The 21,309-nt window shown below is 39.9% G+C and overlaps 1 protein-coding gene across 4 annotated transcripts in view; it reads right to left on the bottom strand.

The window, feature by feature from the left end:
* Positions 1-331: 331 nt before the first annotated feature.
* The window catches only part of LOC104144325 (transcription factor RFX3-like), a 73,270-nt gene continuing 52,292 nt past the window's right edge, over positions 332-21,309 (bottom strand). The window contains exons 8-17 of one of the 4 annotated variants that reach the window (XM_068924624.1): positions 19,720-19,841; positions 18,353-18,465; positions 16,655-16,770; positions 16,000-16,154; positions 7,354-7,451; positions 6,893-7,042; positions 5,349-5,557; positions 4,161-4,314; positions 1,622-1,664; positions 332-710 (exon numbers count right to left, since the gene is read on the bottom strand). In XM_068924624.1, the coding sequence (XP_068780725.1) occupies positions 472-710; positions 1,622-1,664; positions 4,161-4,314; positions 5,349-5,557; positions 6,893-7,042; positions 7,354-7,451; positions 16,000-16,154; positions 16,655-16,770; positions 18,353-18,465; positions 19,720-19,841 (1,399 nt within the window). In that variant the 3' untranslated portion in view covers positions 332-471. Of the gene's footprint in view, positions 711-1,621; positions 1,665-3,991; positions 4,315-5,348; positions 5,558-6,892; positions 7,043-7,353; positions 7,452-15,999; positions 16,155-16,654; positions 16,771-18,352; positions 18,466-19,719; positions 19,842-21,309 lie in introns of those variants that run through there. The other 3 variants (XM_068924626.1, XM_068924628.1, XM_068924625.1) reach the window with 3 other exon arrangements.

Here is a 21,309-nt window from a genome sequence, read left to right as displayed (position 1 = left end):
ATAACAAATTTGATGCATCTGCTGTCAAATGAGTCCAGCATAAATCAAATAAAATATTTATTTTGATATTTCACAGAACTGCATCTAATTAAAAACCTATGTTAATTATTCATCATGATAATGATTTCATATACATTAAAATATTTTTTTAAACTATGAAAAAATTTAAGTTACTTTAATTATAAGAAGACAAAAACATTAACATTAAAAGCTTGGCAAAAATCTTCCTTGACACTTGAAACTAGGAAATCTCTTAATATTGACTGGCCAACACAAAATGACTTTGCTTACAAAAATTTTTTTTAAACATCTGGCAAAATACATACACCCATTCCATTTCACAACTCCAATAAAAGGTAATTTTCAGCATAGCTAAAATTTGATAAGTCAACCTTCAGATCTATTCTCTTTTTCTCCCACATTAAGCCCAACATCAACAGGGCTAATGTAGTTGGGGGTGAGCCTTCAATATTAGACGGCAGTATACGTATTTCCAGTAGCACTGCATTGTCTGATAGTCTGTGTACTTGTGACAATGTGCTCATTATGAAGTGGGTTCAGGAGGTTCTGCTGTACTCCACTCTCAAGTACTGGCTGCATGCAGCCCACCTGAAATGCCTGGTTTAGCTCCGTTTTCTCCCTCTTGGCTTGTGGCTCTCCAATTTCATCCAGCTCTTCTTCTATTTCACTTTCAACTTCACTGCCCTCATCTGCATAAATAAACAACCAAGAAACTAGCACAAAAAGGAAAAGTCTAAATACAAGGGCCTTTATTTTGCAAATAACATATGGAATATGAAAACACAGGGAAGTCTAGCAACCTGATAAAGTAGAAACTGAAAACTTAAGATTTTACTGGGAAAAAAATCAATAAATACTACAGACAAATAGGTTAATGAACTCTCTCAGCTTTGATCACCATAGTTGCACACTGTTAATACCAGAATTGCTTTTACTATATGCTATCTCAAATAAATATTTCTAAAAAATATTAATTTTGCACTTACAGAATGCCTTTTAACTCTGAGACTTGATAAACAAGGATTGTTACTCTCATTTTATAGATAAGGAAAATGAGGTGAAGTAACCTGCCTCAAATCATACAACCAGCATAAGAATGGAGAACAAACTAAGCCTACACTCCACCGAGAGGAAATAAACTAATTTCTTACTATATTCTTTGGTAACAATTAGCAAGTTATTTGGCAAGATTTCTGCCACATCTTCACTCATCAAAACCATCATTTATTACAGATGTAGATATATGTGCATGCTCATCGTACCTTCCTTCCACCAATTGTCCACCCCCCTCAGCTCTCTCACTAGGATATACATCAGCTAAATTGTGTGTGAAACATTGACAATTTCTTGTGTAAACAATAAACATATTTTTAAGATTTTCCTATTAAAAACCTTATCTACATTATTTTAGTCATTATTATATACTGTATATCATGTATAGTATATTGTACCCATATAATAGTAATACACAAACAATTTAAATCATGATACAGCTTTAGATTCTGCTTTACTATATTTTCAAAACAAAAGAACTTATTTTGCTCCAGGAGACACACTAGTTCTATATAAAATTATACATTTGAGAGATTAGAATGCTTACCCTTATCCATATTTCCAGGGGACGCAGCATTTAAATCACCAAACTGCAAAATAAACAATAAAAAGTGTGGACACAGTCCTACACAAACATGAGCTTAGAGTATCTATGATGGAGTCAGGACTATGCTCCAGTGGCTTGGGTGTAGTATGAAAGCACATGCATGTGACTGCAGTCACATCCATAGTAATACCAGCTCATTTTCCATGCCATCATATTCTTGTTCATATTAAGGAAATTAACATTAAAATAAAAAATCCTCAACAATTTAAACAATGAAATATAAACTTAAACATATGTTTTTAGGGTGACTTATGTCAGGGCCTTTGTTGCTTTGAGTGAGATATTTCTATGATGTAGAATGCCAGAAGATATGACTGGTATTCATTTTTAAACTGCCAATATTTTAACCAAGAGCTCTTAAAAATTCCCCTAAGACGACTGTTTATTCAGCTGGAAGAAAAATGAAGGTGCACCACTAAAGGCAGTTACAGTGTTGCAAATCTATATGTAAGGTAGATAAATGGCACTGCTGAAAATAGGGCTTATGGTTATTACAGCTTATTATGGCAACTAATTTACTTACACAAAAACAAACTGAAAAGTTGCTCACAAGTCAAAAATGCAACCTTCCTTCCTCCCTTTCCTTGTCTGAGTCCTCTATCCTTCTCGTAAATGAGAAGCAGCAGAGCATAATTTGATAAGTGAATCTCAAATTAAAGGAGTAAAATATTTAGATAAATATATTTCTAACCATACCTGATTCAGTCCTTTTCAGAAGTACAGAAAGATTAAACTGTAATTCAGCGAACACTAAACCAGCATAAGCAGCGGCAGTCCCATTCTCCCAGATTCCCTCACATACACTCCCCCTCCATACCCATCCTTTCACCATTAGTGTTCACATGGCCATGCAAAGAGCCACATGACAGAACTGACCCAAGAGAAAAATAACCAGTTTTAATCAGGTTATTTTTCATGGGATGGATTCTCTGATCCAGTTAACCACAGGACTGCCCGAGTACTTGTGTCAGCATCAGTATCCAAAGGTAGGGGGATGGGAGAGGAGGAGACCGAGAATGCTTTTCTCAGCTGCAAAACCAGTTTATGCTGGCTTAAAGTGCTTGTCAGACTAGCCTTAGTCTTTCTCATTTTATTTCAACCACAGTCAGTAAATGCAGAGAAACACAAGAAGGCATGCATTTAATGAATATTTACAGTTTCTTCCCTGCCCCCCTCTCACCTCTAAAAACCTTAGATTACTTATTTTCTCTCTAAGAACATATCCCTCTTCAGTTTACCAAAACATTATAGAAGGTCTCACAATACACCAAAAACATTACATTTAACTTATACCATATCTGTCAAGAACACAAGAATGTAGCAACATTACACTTTTGCTATACCTTGCTATAAATATAATGGCAGAGTTTAATCAAATATCCAAGCTGTCGGTGAGTCGCTAATCAGAAACATTGTCATTTATTTTTCTAAAATATGTTATATTACATTACATGAAATCATATGACAAATTAAAATGAGACTCCACATCTCTATGAAAAAGTACATCTTTTTATAATATTTAATTATAATATTTAATATATCTTGAGGGAAGAATGATATATCAAGTCATGCAAGGTGACTTGCAACTTACCAGTAAGATAAAACATGATACAATGACTGTCAAGTATGAAAACATTAACTTGTCAGGTGAACCATCTATCATATTTCCACATCTTCCAGTTTTCCAACATTTTGAAAGTATAATTCCTTGATGATAACTCATCAAGGATAATGTAAATTCTTAAGCAACTCGCACAAAATTAAAGGTTAGGTGAGCTACTGAAGAAAAGAGGCCTAAAATAAACTTTACCTTGCACATACCATAGACACATATAAGATGCACATGATTGTGAATTAAGAGGTTTGCTCTGCTTATTTTAAACAAATAAGCATTGAATTATAGGCATGAAAATATGCCATGTCCCACTCCTGCAAGCACTTCTGTGCTACTTTCATTTCATGCACATGAACAGTACCATTGGAGCCACTCTTCTGAAGTCAATGGGACTACTCACTTGTGTGAATTTTAAGTGTGTGTAAATATGTGTAAACAGTTCCCTGAAAGCAACAGTTTCTATTATTATGTTCCTTTATTATTTTCATATGAACTACTTAGTTTTCCAGAACCTAAAAAAGTAGGTTTCTACCTAGTAGGTTGACCTGTGCACTTCCCCCTCCTTTTTTTTTCAAACTGTGCCCAAACTTAGGGACCAGAATCTATATGTAGATCTCTAAATGAGCAAGCTCCTTTGCAGAAAATCAGTGTTAGAAGTCAGTGTGATTTTAGCACTCTTGGGAGGCAGGGGGGAATCAACCAAGGAAACATGGATTAAGGTATATAACTTTAGGAACCCAAATTTGAAGATGCCAAGGTGTTTGCGACTCAATCCACAACGGTTAAATGTTAAAAAAAAATTGCAGATACATATCCAAATTCATCACTAAATCCACCAATCCAGTGTCTTGCAAATTATCTTACCTCTCCCATAACTGCGATAGGTGTCTCTCCTGTTGCCTGAGCAACACGATGTTCTACTAAGTAAAACATGTACTCATCATAAAGCAAGCGGATCAGATGAAAAGAGCCAAAGCTAGCAGCACTGCGTAAGGTTAAATCTCGAATCACCATTGAGCTATTTAAATATGGAAAAAAATATTTATGAAATAAATATCACAATCCTTTAATCATTTATTCATATGGAATATGCACTTCAAGAACAATATTATTAAAAGTAATGCTATCCAAACACATCTGATTTATTGTGTCTTCAGAAAGTGTCCAGGAAAGGCAAATATTTGCCTCTCCCCTTTCTCATTGTTGGAGACCACATTACACAACTAGTAGCTAGATTTTCAAAAAGACAGGAAGAGTTTTGTTTTGGGGTTTTTTTTGGTATATGCACAATTACCAATACGTGAGCACATGTAAAAACTGACCTTTGTGGAAGAAAGTTCTTTGTTAAAAACATAAACAATAAAATTGATGTTGTGGAAAAGATCATTTAATTTTAAACAAAGTACTCCTTCAAAATATAGTGCCTGTTGTGCTCACATTCCCAGTACAAAGGTTTTTTGATATGATTTTTAAACTTGCAAACTTTAAATTATGCAAAAATAAGCTTGTGATGTTATAATGGACAAATGCAGATTGTAGATGAAAACATACATATGATACCCTCAAAAAGTAGATGCTACAACATATAATTTTGAAATAACTAGCTTTACTCTGATAACTGATACAGTAGCAGCTGACATGGAATATTTGTCTTTATGTTCTTTTTACACGTAAGAAAAGATTTTGTTTTCCCTAAATAATAAAAATAGAAGCCATGACATTTTAATAAATAGTGTTAAGAATATTGGCTTTAAAATTGTATAGCTATTCAACACAAAGGGTTTCATAGCGTGTTTCCAACTTGGAATAAATGCATAATCTCATTATATTTGCACAAGGCCTTTAAAATAAAATACAAGAAACATTTCATTCATTGCGGAGTTGCACGTAGCCATGAGTTTAATGTTAACAATGCTAATTTTTCTGGAAAAAAAAAGGCTCTTCATTCCTTGGGAACTATTGTCTGATCTTAATTTTGTTAACATTATTACAACATACAGTTCAGTAAATAATTAAATAGTTAAAATATTTTAGAAGACTATTAAGTACTACCTGTAGAAAGACCATTTTAAGAGAAATTGCCGTGCTGCTTTAGGAAAGCTGGGTCTTCCTTCATATGGTTTCAATGCTTGCATCATTACATTATCAAGCCAGGCAGCCCACTGCTCCAGAGTGCTCTGCTGCTGAAGAGTCATCTTGAAATCTGTTTCTAGTCTCTGAACCATATTGTCATCACACTGGCACACCCAGGAAGCCTGCTCCTGTTAAAACACATGGCAAACATGAAAGCAAAACACAAAATGTAAATTATTCTTAAAGATTGAACAATTAAATGAAAAGGATGAAATACACTTACTAAGCAAACTAACGAGTATTTTTATTTTCATGTCTCTTTCAATTTTGTTGGAAGAAAATGAGAGTAAGGAACTCAAAGTATAAAACCAGGTATCAAATAAAGTGCTAAAATAAAATAAAATGGAAAAAAAAACACAAATACATTGCAATTTTCCATATTAATTTTCATGAAAAAAAATCAACTTCATAATTTTTTCTAGCAAAATTTTCAGGAATTGTCAGGTTTCTTGGGACTACAGGCACAACAAGTGGAAAAGGCAGTCAAATGGGAGTTGAGAGAGTAATAAACAAAGAGGAACCAAGAAACCAAAGCATCATGTTTGCTCTTGCTTTGAAGGAGTTGAGACCAAAGACAATTTCTGTTACATTTTTAATCATCTCACTTAAAAAAAAAATTTTGTTTTGTAGGCAAAAAAGAGTTGTTTTGTTTGCCCATAGGCTGTAATATATTATACATTGCTTAATGAGTAATATAATTTGCACACAAATGGACAAACAGTCCATGTACAATAATGAGGAATTCAGTCTTGCTGTTATCGTGGAAGGTGATTACATTACTTTTTAAATTTTAAATAAGGCCAATAGGACACTTCTGTTGGATGAAACTTGGAGAAAACCAATATCGAATTACTACAGGCCATATGCTTAAACTCTGGCTATCACATGCCAAGTTAACATTTCAACATTCAGAGAACCTGTATCTTAACACAGAACAATATTTAATATACCATATCTTTGGTCACGTACTAGATCTTAGGTAGTTTATGCACCATTATGCAATATAACTAATACTATACTAATGATATTGTCTTTAAAATAAAAATAAATTTAATGAAACAATCTCTACTAGAAATAGTGTTGTATGATTAATAGTTTTTTTTAATGGAAGATCAGAAGCTATGTTACTATCCAAGATTTCATCTTCAGGTATCATTCATGCTGTTCATTCTAAGAACACACGTAGTTTACACTGTCATTTGCATTAAATAAAGATTGGCAGAACACATGGTCTGATCATTTTCTCTTCAGAGAAAATAGAAATAGATAATGGCTTTGAGGTTTTACTTTCCTTAAGGCTAAAGTGTAAGCTGGCAAGTTTGTATTGAATCACTGCATATACAAAATCAGTAAAATATTCTCACTTTGCTTTCTTGATGGAATAATAAGAACTAATGATAAAGTTAAAAATTTGGGGGGAAATAGCACTTAAAAAGAGCCTGTTGCTTAAAGCCACAGTTTACCTGGACATTGGCAAAATCAACACGGTTGAGATCATTGAGCATCTGGTTGATTTGAGAAGTGTTCTGAAGCACAGCACGAGCTGCCTGAGCCAGGTGATTAAGAGATGTGTATCTTCGCAGAGTCTGGGCAAAGGCACTTACAGCAGCAACCTATGAAAAAATCCATTTATCTTAACATTGTACTCATCATCACCTGATCCCCTGATTCTTCTACCTTCATGTTAATATTTCTGTATTAATTTATGAGCACTCAGATGTTGTAACTCATATATAATAAATAATGTTTTCCCTATTAATTTTTTCGTCAAAAAAAGTTATTTTCTATCCTGTTTTTTCATGTTTGAAGTTCAACCTAAACATGACATTTAGCATAAAAGTTAAAATGCTGCTACTTTTAGATTTTAATGTCATTCAGTGTGCTGTTGCATAAAGTGAAGAAAACTGCAGTAAGCTTTGTTTACCTTGGTTTGTGTCATTCTCTGTGGAATATTGTTCATGGCACTGGAAAGCCAACCTTCAAGGCTTTTTGCAAAATTGCGAATGGCTTGGGTCAAGGCACCTAAACATTAAAGAATAAAAATAGAATTAAAAAGGTGGCAAGGTGCCTGTCTTAAAATCCTCAATACTTATATATCGCACATTAAGATCTGCTGCATTTATTGTCTCGTAGACTTATCCAGTTTAGGTTTGTAGCCCCCTCCCCCCAAGGAAAAAAGGATGTTGATAAACCAAAGTAAGTTCAGCAAAGGACCACTGAGATGGTCAGGGGCTGGAGCATATGCCCTACAAGGAGAGACTGAGGGAACTGGGATTGTTTAGCCTGAACAAGAGAAGGGTTATGGGGGGACCTAATAGCAGTCTTCCAATATGTACAGGAGTTCATCAAGACGACAGCCAGGCTCTTCACAGTGGTGCATGGCAGGAGGATGAGAGATGCTTGGTATAAACTGAAACAAAAGAGGTCCTGACTTGATAGAAGGAGGAGCTTTTTCACCATGTGGACAGTCATGCAGTAAAATAGGTTGCCCAGAGAGGCTGTGCAGCCTCCATCACTGGAGGTTTTCCAGATCCAACTGGATAAAGCCCTGATCAACCTGGTCTGAATTCAGTATTGACCTTGCTTTGAGCAGGAGGTTGGACTAGAGACCTCTTGAGGTCCCTTCTAACCTGAATTATTCTATGGTTCTATGTTGCATAATAATGTAACAATTATTTTGTTTTTAATTTAAGTAGCAGAAATGTCCTCTTAAGACTCTTTCAAGAAACATATTATCAGTAGTTATACAACTTGAGTAATCAACAAATCCCATTATTATTAATAACTTCTGCTAGCAAAGTTAGTCAACTCGCTTAAAATTAAGAAATATTTTGTTCTTCACAGCATCCTTTCTTCAAATTTGTAGTGGTAACCAGTAGTAGGTACTGTTTATGTAACTGCCCCCAAATTTGGATGCTCATCTGAAATTTAATTTGAACTTACAAAATTTCTGTATTAGACCCAGGAGATCTCCCATCTCAGTCCAATGGATGCAGCTGCTGCTGTTCCCTTTGCATGTCCAGCTAGTAGGGACACTGAACATGGGTTTCAAAGATGCAGATAAACACACACGACATGAACACGGCCAGCCACACAGATTAACACAGAGCAGTGCCTTTACCAGCACCCACATAAACACCAACAGCACTCAAACGTGAATGCTGATAGCCCAATCCAATCCTGATCAACTGGAGAGGAAGAACAGAAGTTCACTAGTGAAACACACACACCCTCACTCATTCACAAGCATACCTCATTTACAGAATTGTTTTATTCCCCATGACTACATAAACATTTGGTTTTCACTTTCCTTATTCTATTTAAGTGGAGTCCACTGGTAAAGTGTTGGAAAATATAGCTAAAGTGAATTGATTCCCAGAAGCTGGTGAAGTTATACCAGTGTTATACTGGTGCGAGAGGAAGGTCAAGCCTAATTTATATGTACTATTTTTCCAATCAAGGTAAACTGTAAAGTGAGTATAACATATATATAACTAACGTTATTTTTGTTCTTTTAATGCTTGTTCTTTCATAAAGGGGGAACTCCAAATATCATTATTATGGGATTCGTGTGAAGCCAGATTCACCCCTTAATCGGCTACAAGAGGACGTGCAATATATGGCTATGAGACAACAACCCATGCAGCAGAAACAGAGGTACAGTGTTAAATACATGAGAGTACTTGTTCATATTTCTAGTTCTTGGAGACTATCCCTGTAACATCAGAGGCCTCAATCCAGACTGAGCTCCTGCAGGAGGATGCAGCTCTCAGGCTGCAGGGAGTGCCTGGGGCCTCTCACTGAGGCTGGAGCAGAGGGAGATGGTCTCCTTGCCTGCAGAAGGCATGTGGTGGTGCAGGATCTGTGTTGCCAAGTAAAGTAGGTGTGGAAGGAGGTCAGCAGACTGCACAGTATCAGAAATGATGAGGAAAAAAAATCAACTGAATCTTCTCTGAGATCCTGCTGCCTGAACCCTCAACTGTAATGAAGGAATGTCAGGCAGAGTCTGTGCTTATTGGGTTGGGAAACGGAGACTCCCATGATAGCCAAGGCTGGAAGCTTGTGACTTCTGGCACTAGGAGGAAGGCTCCTTCTCTACCTGCATATCTCCAACTAAAGAACAGGTTCAGTGCCCTCGTAGCAGATGAGGGGCTCCGTCCAATGAAGCACCTGAACGAGCTGAGCCTGAACCACACGGCAGCACCAGGAAGAAGCAGCAAGCAATAACAGTGCGAGATTCCCTGCCACAGGGGATGGGGACCCCCACCTGCTGACCTGACCAGCTGCCTAGGGAGGTTAGCTGCTTGCTGGGGGCTTGGAGTTGGAATATTGTGGAAAGACTGACAAGGCTTGTCCAGTTCTCGGACTATTACCCATTGCTACTCTTCCACACCAACAATGCCAGGGGAAACTTGGACCATATCAAGGGCGACTACATGGCTCTGGGGGTGATAGTCAAGGGCATGGGGGCCCAAGCAGTGGTCTCCTCAATCATACTGGTGAAGGGGAAGGGCTTGAGGAGGAGTGGAAGCATCCTATAGGTCAACAATTGGTTGCACAGCTGGTGTCAACAACAGGGATTTGGTTTCTATAACCAAACCCTCTTTGAGGAGCAAAGGCTGATAGGGAGAGATGGGATCCACCTGACCAAGTGGGGCAAAAGCATCATTGCCAACAGGCTGGCCAACCTGGTGAGAAGAGCTTTAAATTAGGAATGACAGGGGAAGTGAGGAAGTGGTAGACTGGGTTGGAAAGCAAAGGGTGTAGGGTGATATATACAAGGGAGACCCTGTAATCAGCAAAACAGGGCTGAAGGAGGCCCAATCAGAGTGTATGCACACAAATAAGGAAGTGCCTGCAGGACAGCATTATGGTGAAAGCTCTCATACCTTTTTTGGGAAATCAGCACAACCAAGTGCCTCTGTGAAGTGCCTGTACACTAGTGCATGCAGCATGGGGAATAAGCAGGAGGCATTAGAAGTCTGTGTGCAGTTACAGGGCTACGATCTCATTGGGATCACGGAGACGTGGTGGGATAGCTCACGTGACTGGAATGCTGCGATGGATGGCTACAGGCTCTTGAGGAAGGACAGGCCAGGAAGGATTAGAGGGCAGACCAGCATAGGTGACGTTGTAGTGGGTGTCTGCTACAGACCGACTGATCAGGAAGAAGTAGACGAGGCTGCCTTCAGAACTCTGGAAGAAGCCTCATGTTTGCAGACCCTGGTCCTCATGGGGGACTTGAACCACCCTGTATCTGCTGGAGAGACAACACAGCAGGGTACAAGCAATCCAAGGAGTTTCTGCAGTGCACTGATGACAACTTCCTGACATGGGTGATGGAGGAGCTGACAAGGAGAGGTGCTCTGCTGGACCTGATACTTCCAAACAAGGAAGGACTGGTTGGGGATGTGAAGGTCAGGGGCAGCCTTATCTGCAGTGATCCTGAGATGGTGGAGTTGAGGATCCTGCAGGGAGGGAGCAGGGCAAAAAGCAGGATCAGAACCCTGGACTTCAGGAGAGCAGACTTTGGTCTCTTCAGGGATCTGCTTGGGAGAATCCCAAGGGAGATGGTCCTGGAGAGAACAGGGGTCCAGGAGACCTGGTTGATCTTCAAGGATCACCTCCTCCAAGCTCAAGAATGGTCCATCCCAACAAGCAGGAAAACAAACAAAGGGGGCAGGAGGCCTGTATGGATGAACAAGTAGCTCCTGACTGAACTCAAACATAAAGAGGAAGCGTACAAGAGTTGGAAGCAGGGTCAGAGGACCCAGGAGGAATATAGAGACACTGTCCGAGCATGCAGGGATGGGGTTAGGAAAGCCAAAGCCCGTCTGAAGGTGGCGGGGAGGGATGTGAAGGGCAACAAGAAGGGCTTATACAGGTACATCAGCAGCAAAAGGAAGACTAGGGAAAATCTGGGCCCGCTGCTGAATGGGGCCGGGGCCCTGGTGACAAAGGACACGGAAAAGGCAGGGGTACTGAATGCCTTCTTTGCCTCAGTCTTTACTGAGAAGGCTGGCCTTCAGGAATCCCAGGCCCCTGAGACCAGTGGGAAAGTCTGGAGCAAGGAAGACTTACCCTCAGTAGAGGAGGATCAAGTTGCTGAGGGAGCTGACCAATGTCGTTGCAAAGCCACTCTCGATTATCTTTGAAAGGTCATGGCGATTGGGAGAGATTCCTGAGGACTAGTAGAAAGCAAATGTCACCTTCACCTCGATCCCTGAGAAGGTGATGGAGCAAATAATCCTGGAAACCATTTCCAAACATATGAAGGACAATAAGGTGACTGGGAGTAGTCAGCATGGATTTATGAAGGGGAACTCATGCTTGACCAACCTGATAGCCATCTACAATGAGATGGCTAGCTCAGTAGATGAGGGGAGAGTGGACAATGGATGTTGTTTATATTGACTTTAGCAAGGCTTTCAACGCTGTCTCCCTGCCAGGGAGCAGCGAGGGCCGGCTACTCCCTAAGGGATGGGGAGCTAGGAGCTGAGCAAGATGATATGCAGGGCAGGGGCCTCAGCAGCCAGGGCCCAGTCCCACAATACCTGAGCAAGGCAAGCAGGGCAGACCCAGAGATGGTAGCCAGCTTCAACCAAGAGTCCAGATCACGAGGCAAGTTCATGGTGATGAGGCAGGCTTAAGGTCAAGCTGGGAAGTCAATCTGCAGGTCAGAATCAGGTATGGTGAGGATAACAAGGGTCAGACATGGTCTAATGATCGCTGGGCAGGTCCATAGTGACAAGACAGGTCCAAGGTCAAGCCAGGAAGCCAGTTGGGGTCTAGATCAATGGGGTCTACGGCCAGGCATGGCTGTGGTTGAGCTGGAGACCAGTACTCCTACAACATAGCTCCAGCAGGGACTGAAGGCCTAAGCTTAAATGGGGCTCCTGGGCCCATGGGCAGAGGGTGTGAGTGGAGGCCTCAGGTGAGGCTGGTCAGGGTTCTTAAGGCCTATAAGTGCACTCGGGGCCCTGATGCTCCCATAACATCCTCATAGACAAAGTGATGAAGTACCGTCTAGATAAGTGGACTGTGAGGTGGATTGAAAACTGGCTGAACTGCTGGGCTCAAAGGGTTGTGATCAGTGGCATAAGGTCCAGCTGCAGGCCAGTCACTAGTGGTGTATCCCAGGGGTCAATACTGGAGCCAATACTGTTTAACAACTTCATTAATGACCTAGATGACAGGATAGAGTGTGCGCTCTATAAGTTTGCAGATGATACCAAATTGGGGGGCAGTTGATACACTGGGGCAGTTGATACACTGGCACCTGGGGAGATCACACTGGGGGTTGACCAGCTGGAAAGCATCTTGGCAGACCCAGAGGGTCCTGGTGGACAAGTTGACCATGAGCCAGCAATGCACCCTTGTGGCAAAGAAGGCCAACAGCATCCTGGTCTGCATCTGGCAGATGTTATTGCTAGGCCACTCTCCATCATCTTTGAAAGGTCCTGGAGATCAGGAGAGGTGCCTAAGGACTGGAAGAAAGCCAATGTCACCCCAGTCTTCAAAAAGGGCAAGGAGGAGGAGCCAGGAAACTACAGGCCTGTCAGCCTCACCTCCATCCCTGGAAAGGTGATGGAACAGCTCATCCTGGAGGTCCTCACTAAGCATGTGGAGGACAAGAAGGTGATCAGGAGTATTCAGCATGGATTCACCAAAGGGAAATCATGCTTGACCAACCTGACAGCCTTCTATGACGGAACGACTGGCTGGGTAGATGAGGGGGAGAGCAGTGGATGTTGTCTCCCTGGACTTCAGCAAGGCTTTTGACACTGTCTCCCCTCGCATCCTCGTAGGCAAGCTCAGGAAGTGTGGGCTAGACGAGTGGACGGTGAGGTGGACTGAGAACCGGCTGGATGGCCGAGCTCAGAGGGTTGTGGTCAGTGGCGCAGAGTCTAGTTGGAGGCCTGTAGCTAGCGGTGTCCCCCAGGGGTCAGTCCTGGGTCCAGTCTTGTTCAATGTATTCATCAATGACCTGGATGAAGGGACAGAGTGCACTCTCAGCAAGTTTGCTGATGATACTAAACTGGGGGGAGAGGCTGACACACCAGAAGGCTGTGCTGCCCTTCAGAGGGACCTGGACAGGCTGGAGAGATGGGCGGAGAGGAACCTCATGAAATTCAGCAAAGGCAAGTGCAGGGTGCTGCACCTAGGGAGGAATAACCCCATGCACCAGGACAGGCTGGGGATTGACCTGCTGGAAAGCAGCTCTGCAGAGAAGGACCTGGGAGTCCTGGTGGACAACAAGTTGACCATGAGCCAGCAATGCACTCTTGTGGCCAGGAAGGCCAATGGTATCCTGGGGTGCATGAGGCAGAGTGTTGCCAGCAGGTCGAGGGAGGTGATCCTGCCCCTCTACTCAGCCCTGGTGAGGCCTCACCTGGAGTCCTGTGTCCAGTTCTGGACTCCCCAGTACAAGAGAGACATGGCGCTACTGGAGAGAGTCCAGCGGAGGGCTACAAAGATGATGAGGGGACTGGAGCATCTCTCCTATGAAGAAAGGCTGAGGGAGCTGGGCCTGTTCAGCCTGGAGAAGAGAAGACTGAGAGGGGATCTGATCAATGTGTACAAGTATCTGAAGGGAGGATATCAAGGGGATCGGGCCAGGCTCTTCTCCGTGGTGCCCAGCGACAGGACAAGAGGCAATGGGCACAAACTGAAACACAGGCGGTCCCATCTGAACATGAGGAAAAACTTCTTCACTGTGAGCGTGACTGAGCAGCACTGGACCAGGTTGCCCAGAGAGGTAGTGGAGTCTCCTTCCCTGGAGATATTCAAAACCTGCCTGGACGCGATCCTGTGCAATGTGCTCTAGATGACCCTGCTTGAGCAGGGGAGGTTGGACTAGATGATCTCCAGAGGTCCCTTCCAACCTTGGCCATTCTGTGATTCTGTGGTTCTGTGATTAGGAAGAGCATTGGCAGCAGGTTGAGGGAGGTGATCTTTCCCCTCTACTTAGCCAGTGCTGGTGAGACACATCTGGAGTGCTGTGTCCAGTTCTGGGCTCCCCAGTACAAGGGAGACATGGAGCTACTGGAGCGAGTCCAGCGAAGGGCTACTAAGATGATTAAGGGACTGGAGCATCTGACAAAGAAGGAGAGGCTGAGAGAGCTGAGATTGTTTAGCCTCGAGAAGAGAAGGCTCGAGGAGGGATCTTATCACTGTGTCTAAATACCGGATGGGAGGGAGTAATAAGACAGAGGCAGACTCTTCAGTGGTGCCCTGTGAAAGGACGAGAGGCAATGGGCACAAACTCAAATACAGGAAGTTCTGCTTAAACCTAAGAAAAAACTTTTTTACTGTGAGGGAGGTCAAACACTGGAACAGGTTGTCCAGAGAGGTTGTGGAGTCTCCATCCTTGGAGATATTCAAAACCCAACTGGACATGACCCTGGGCAGCCTGCTCTAGTTGACTCTGCTTTGAGCAGGGGGGTTGGGACTAGATGACCTCCAGAGGTCCCTTCCAACCTCAACTATTCTGTGATTACAGCTGAAGTCACCATGGCAGAAGTTGTAATTTACACTATCAAAAATAGCTTTGCTAGCTACAAGGATAGATGAGGCTCTATGTCTTAAAATATTAACCCAACTTTATAAAGTGACTATTGGTTGGTTCATAGAAAGGATATAAAACTTAGTACTTACAAGAATTATACTGGATTGTTAATAGGAAATTTCTTCTTAATATTTAACACAACATACGTGATGCAATGAATGCTTTAGGAAGGAATTTAACTTTCCCGGAAACCAATTTAAATTCATTCACTACCAAAAGCAGCCATAAAAAATAAAATGTTTGAGCAACAATGGATACTATTAAAATCAACTTTGAAAACAAAGCTATATTCCTGATAATGGTCAGTTGGCCATAATATTACATTCAGTTGCGGAGTCCTTCACACTGGACATAGGACAGAAAGTATAGTAGACTGGAATAATAAACAAGACTAAAAATGATTGACAATGTTCTGTTGGTTTAATAGGCATCAAACCTGATAAGTTACTGATCTTAGCACCCACTGATAAGACAAATGTTTAAGTATCCAAAAATGAAATTACAAAGCATATACTTTTTTTTTTTTTTTTTAATAACTAGAGGTTTTATGTATAAAGCCTTAAACTAAAGCCTACTGAAGTCAGTGGAAAGACTGACTGACATCAATAGACTCTGGCTCAGGGCCATAGTGCGTTCACATCTGTCAGGTAGATTAGAGCAAGTTGTGTAAAGGAACACATTTTTATCTTAAAAATAATAAAAACATGACCTGCAGTGACAAAAGCATCTTTCATAGGGAAACACATCCTGAAAACTTCTGGAGACTTTCCCAAACGCAGTGAAATACCCAGTCTCCTTTTCTTTAAATACAATGCATACATCAACTAACTCTCAGTACACCTTTCTACTCAACAGAAATAAGGAAAGATGACACACACTACTTTTATATCCTTCCAAATCATTCACAGAAGTTTCCTGTGAGGCACAACATCGCCACCACATACAACACAACACAACACAACACAACACAACCTTACAGGATGTTATCCATGTTCAACTTACTAGGAATAGGTCTAAGGACATCAGGAATGAGAATCTCCACCAAAGCCTGGTACATCACATGGTCACAATTACACATCCATTTCAGAATAGACTCATTTTTGCACAGAGCAATCAGCTTTCCTTTTGGAAGTCGACTTTCTATTTCACTCAGATTGCTGGCATGAACAAATGTAGCAAACGAATAAATGAAAATGTATTTACATATAGATAAAAAATGTACAGTGGACTTTGAAATTTATTATTTAATAAAAACTATAAATGTCTCAATTACATCCAACATAACTTCTTTAACTTGTTCAGATGGAACTGGGGAAAAATGGCCTCCAAAGTTCTGTTACAGTCCATAAGTTATGCAGAGGTATGATAAAAATGGTCCTTTCAGTTTAAAAGAATAGGGAAGTATATTGTGAAAAGATACCTTAACTTTAGTCACCCAAACAAAGGAAAAAAGGGAAGACTTATACAATCGTTTCAATGCTGAAGCTTGACATATACCCACAGCCTATATGTCAAATACCAGACAACACAAATTTAATCTGAAAAACTACTGATATCAAAAAAGGTTCTTAGCCTGTATGTAAAACTAAGAATTTCTTTGAGTTGACATCAGCTGTTATAGTATGATGATAAACAGTAAACAGAGACATGTACTGACCTCACTTCAGTAACAGTAGCGCCATCAGCTGGAGCAGAGGGAGAATAGCGCCAAAAAGTTTGCCACAATTTTTCTATCAGGCTAAACTGAAGGTTCACAATAACATCCAATATTGCCTAAAACCAAACCAAACCAAAACAAAAACAAAAAAGACCAAGTGCAGATAGTCTTCTACCTGGTTTCCCCCCCAACTCCTCCCAGGAGCATAGCTTCCCCCCCAGTCATTTTGTGTAACAACAGCAAAATGTATATTTCTAAATAAACGAATATCCTTTTTAATAACTCTTATAAATGAATTTTCCAACTGTACACACTAGTGCACACAGAGGCTCAGATCAGGCCAAGTGCAAATACGAGGAAGCCTCCAAAAAAGAGCCTAAACAAACATATCAGGTGAATTCATCTAAACAAAACTTTTAACATGATTAAACACAAAGGAAACCTGCTATTTCATTAATTTTGTTACTTCATTAAATGTTTTAAAGCACCTTCAACAATAATTTTTAAAGACACAATATTCAATATGAAATGTGACTTAAAGTTCTCAAGCAACCCGTTTCTTTAAAACTTGAAGAAAAAAGCAAGTTTGTTTTTAACATAAACATTAGAAATAATAATTTAATCTGATTTCAACTCCTATAAAGAAAAGCAAAAATCTTTATATATTATCTGAAGTCCAATTTCGCTAAAATTCTTAAAACATATACATGATTACAGTTCATTATCAGTATTCTATTAGATATTAATTTCTCTGTAAAGAGAGAGATTCCAAAAAAATTGTTTTGCAAACGTCCTTTCTGATGGAATAAGCAAAATATTTGGGGAAGCACATCAGATACCAGTAGGCTGGCTGTAATGTGGTTTGTGTCATCCTGTTGTACTGATTCTCACTAGAAGACGTGACCTTTCAAAGAATGATTTACGTAAAATGCCTTTTTTGTTGTTGTTGTTACCTCACAGTGCTCACAGTCAAGCTGGGAGGCTATTTGGGGTCTAGATCAATGAGGTCTGTGGCCAGGCACAGACATGGCTGTGGTTGAGCTGGAGACTAGTACTCCTACAGCATAGCTCGGGCAGGGACTGAAGGCCTAGGCCTGAGCTTAAATGGAGCTCCTGGGCCCATGGACAGGTTGTGTGGGTGGAGGCCCCAGGTGAGGCTGGCTGAGGCCAGTAAAGGCCCTGACACTCCCATAACATCCTTATAGACGAAGCGATGAAGTACATGCTAGATAAGCGGACTGTGAGGTGGGCTGCCAACAGCATCCTGGGCTGCATTAGGAGTGTTGCCAGCAGGTTGAGGGAGCTGATCCTTCCCCTCTACTCAACCCTGGTGAGGCCACACCTGGAGTACTGTGTCCACTTCTGGGCTCCCCAGTACAAGAGAGACATGGACATACTAGAGCGAGTCCAGTAAAGGGCTATTGCAATGATTAAGGGACTGGAGCATCTGACATAGGAGGTGAGGCCAAGAGAGCTGGGATTGTTTAGCCTGAGGAAGAGAAGACTCAGGAGGGATCTTATCTACATCTTTAAATACTTGACAGGACAGATTAAAGAAGATAGATCCAGTAGAAGATAGAACCAGCAGGCTGGCTGTAATGTGGTTTGTGCCATCCTGTTGTACTGATTCTCACTAGAAGACATGAACTTTCAAAGAAGAATGATTTACGTAAAATGCCTTTTTGTTGTTGCTGTTACCTCACAGTGCTCTCGATAAAGACTTTGCAGTGATTTTATGTCCTCTAAGGTAGTACCATCTGGCAGAGAAGATATTTCAACCTCTCCAAACTCTGGAAGTACTCGAGATGCATCTGTTTTCATGCCAACATAACAGAAGAAAGTTATTGTGAATGGTACCAATTACAGTTTAATTAGGAAACATTTAAGGATGATATAAAGAAAAAAAGTCTAAAAGTCTTTCATATTTAATATATTTTAAAGTTGCAATAAAACTGTGAACACTCCAGCTAGCTATTTTTTTTAAGCAAAAGGAGATGTTAAATTATTCCTGACAGGTAGCAGATTAAAATGATTTCACATACATATTGTACACGTATTGTACATTTTCAGAATATGACAGGATGAAGCAGAATATTAATGTCAGTATATAAAAGATTAATATAATTTAATATTTTTTGTTTTGATAAACTTGAGTAGGTTTTGTATGGTCATGTATGTTAGGGTTTAGTAGACTTAGCAGCATATTTTAGTTGAAATTTACTAGACTTCCAACTATAGCCAACATGCGCTTTTAGTACTTCTCACAAACGTTTCCAAGAAATACACTGGTATGGGGGTAAAAATGGTCTGTCAACGGGAGGGGGGCGCAATGAATGGAAGGGAAAATTCAAAAACATTCTAACTCTAGCCTAATGTTCCCAATGATTTTAATAACAGTAAGGTTAGGCCAAAGGATATGGTGCTTGAAAATCCCAACATATGAACCCAAAACTAAGTGTAGAACTATTGCAATAACACATGTAATCATCTTTTTTTACATTAGCAAATTACTAAATCAACATTTGTTTCCACAACTGAGAAATTGACATGCTTAGCTACATCAATGAATGCACAAATTGCACATTTTTAAACATGAACCCTGGTTTTAACTATTTGGCTCTTTCCATTTATAACATTACAGCACGCACTCAGTACAGATCACTCAATGGTTACACAACTGCAGTGCAAAAATACAATCTCATTTTATGTGCATATTCAAAGAACCCAGTGGAAATTACTCATCTTTTAGGGCATGACTTTCAGTATGCGTTTTTGTGTAAAACACTTCATGGCAATTGCATTGCAATATACTTTAAATACACCATGAAAATAGACTTTGCACATTTTTCCTTTTATACCTGTATGATGCATATTAAATATGGCATAAGTCTCACAATATAGAATGTATAGCTTCTATGAGTATCTTTTTGTTCTGTTAACAGAGAGAGTTTTAAACAGGGCAACATAACTAAACATAATTATTGTATTTGTATGAATTGATGGTCATGGCGATAATGGAGTTTATTCTATTTATGTATAGAACAGTATTACACATCTTTTCATACCTAAAAACTGCTGATGATGCTGACTTTGGGCAATTACAGTTTGTTCAGCAGATGTGCCTGTCTGTTGACCACTTCCTGTGAAACCATCTGCAACTCCATCCACTTTCTGCATAGGCTTGTACCTACAAAAATATCAAACACAAAATTATCCTTTCTGTTTACTTTTTCATAAGTGCAATATTACACTCTGTTCTGCCTGATATCTCAGTCTCAAAATAAAATTTTGCTAGCTCACACACAAGAAAAATAACAGCAGAATAATTGTAGTAAGGAAAGATAGAACATTGACAATGCATTATAAAATTCATAAAGCTGATATCACAGCACCACTACCAATTTCTTCTAGAATTTACATTAAAAACCTCAACCACTAAGGCCTATAGCTGATTTACACTGAACAGAATCAAAATATTTCCCTTTCCAAATGACTTGTCTTCCCAGGAATCAAGTAGCTCAAAAATAAGGTTTCATCACATTAAGAAGGGCCATACTACTATTTGGAAACAAAGGAATTGAAATAATTTTTTAATGCAACAAACTCTTCTCATGAGCTCAGGAGGCCTGAGAAGACTACTCAGAGACTTAAGTTCTTCATCAGTCAACTCACAAAAGCTTTTATAAAGTATAAAAAGGTACAAGTAGGAATGCTGGTTTGGATGATCAGATGTTAAAATCATCATGCTGACAGGCTGAAGATCCTGTCTGCCATCTCCAACTGAGAATTAACTCTGCCCCAGCTCTTAATGGTAAGAACTTGGAAGCTTTGTCTTTCTGAAATAGCCTTGTAGCCAGAAGAAAGGAAAACTAGAGAAATCTCAGTGCAGAATACAATATGTGTGACTTATCACTCAAGTTTGAAAATCCATTGTGTAGATTATAAAGCTCTGTACTAACTTTAGAAATATGTCAACAAATTCCACTCCGGATACGCTCCTCTTGAGAAGCAGTTGAGTCAGTTGTGAGCATATTCTCATTTTGTTCCCATTAAACAGGAATGCCTTGTGTAACAACTTAGATTTTAGTTTACAAGAAAGCTCCCATAAAGAACGTGCATCCAAGATTCTGGGCATTCCTGACATACATTTAACTATACAATAAACAGGATATAAAAGAAGTATACTTTTCCAGAAAAGGCCTCTTGGCCTGATTTACATAAAGCATGATAACTTTAGGAATGTCAATACTTGGAAATAAAAACATCTGTCATCATCCTAATGTCCAAGAATTTTATATTAAGTTTGGTTATTGTAAAGGCCCAGGACAAAATCCTAGGCCTGCTGAAATCAGTAGCAAAACTCTAATCAACTTTAAGATTAAAGTTTCATCTCTAGTATCATGGTAGCACTGAAGTCTTCTGGATGAGCTTCTCATCACTCAATAGATCTATTTGCAATCTAAACACCTCAGTTCAGAAGAATTTAACTTCTTTCTCATTATACTTTATCATTACAAATATCAGGCAGAAGATCAATTTCTATAAATATTTGTAAATCAAAATCAATACTCTTACATAGTTCTACCAGTTTCTACAAAATGTATTATTTCACAAACTTTTCAGCTCTTGAAATACAATCCAAAACACCTTGAATG

The sequence above is a fragment of the Struthio camelus genome, chromosome W (assembly GCF_040807025.1).
Source record: "Struthio camelus isolate bStrCam1 chromosome W, bStrCam1.hap1, whole genome shotgun sequence".
Lineage (NCBI taxonomy): Eukaryota > Metazoa > Chordata > Aves > Struthioniformes > Struthionidae > Struthio > Struthio camelus.
The sequence above is the reverse complement of the archived record's forward strand: the minus strand, read 5'-3'. Positions and strand labels throughout refer to the sequence as shown.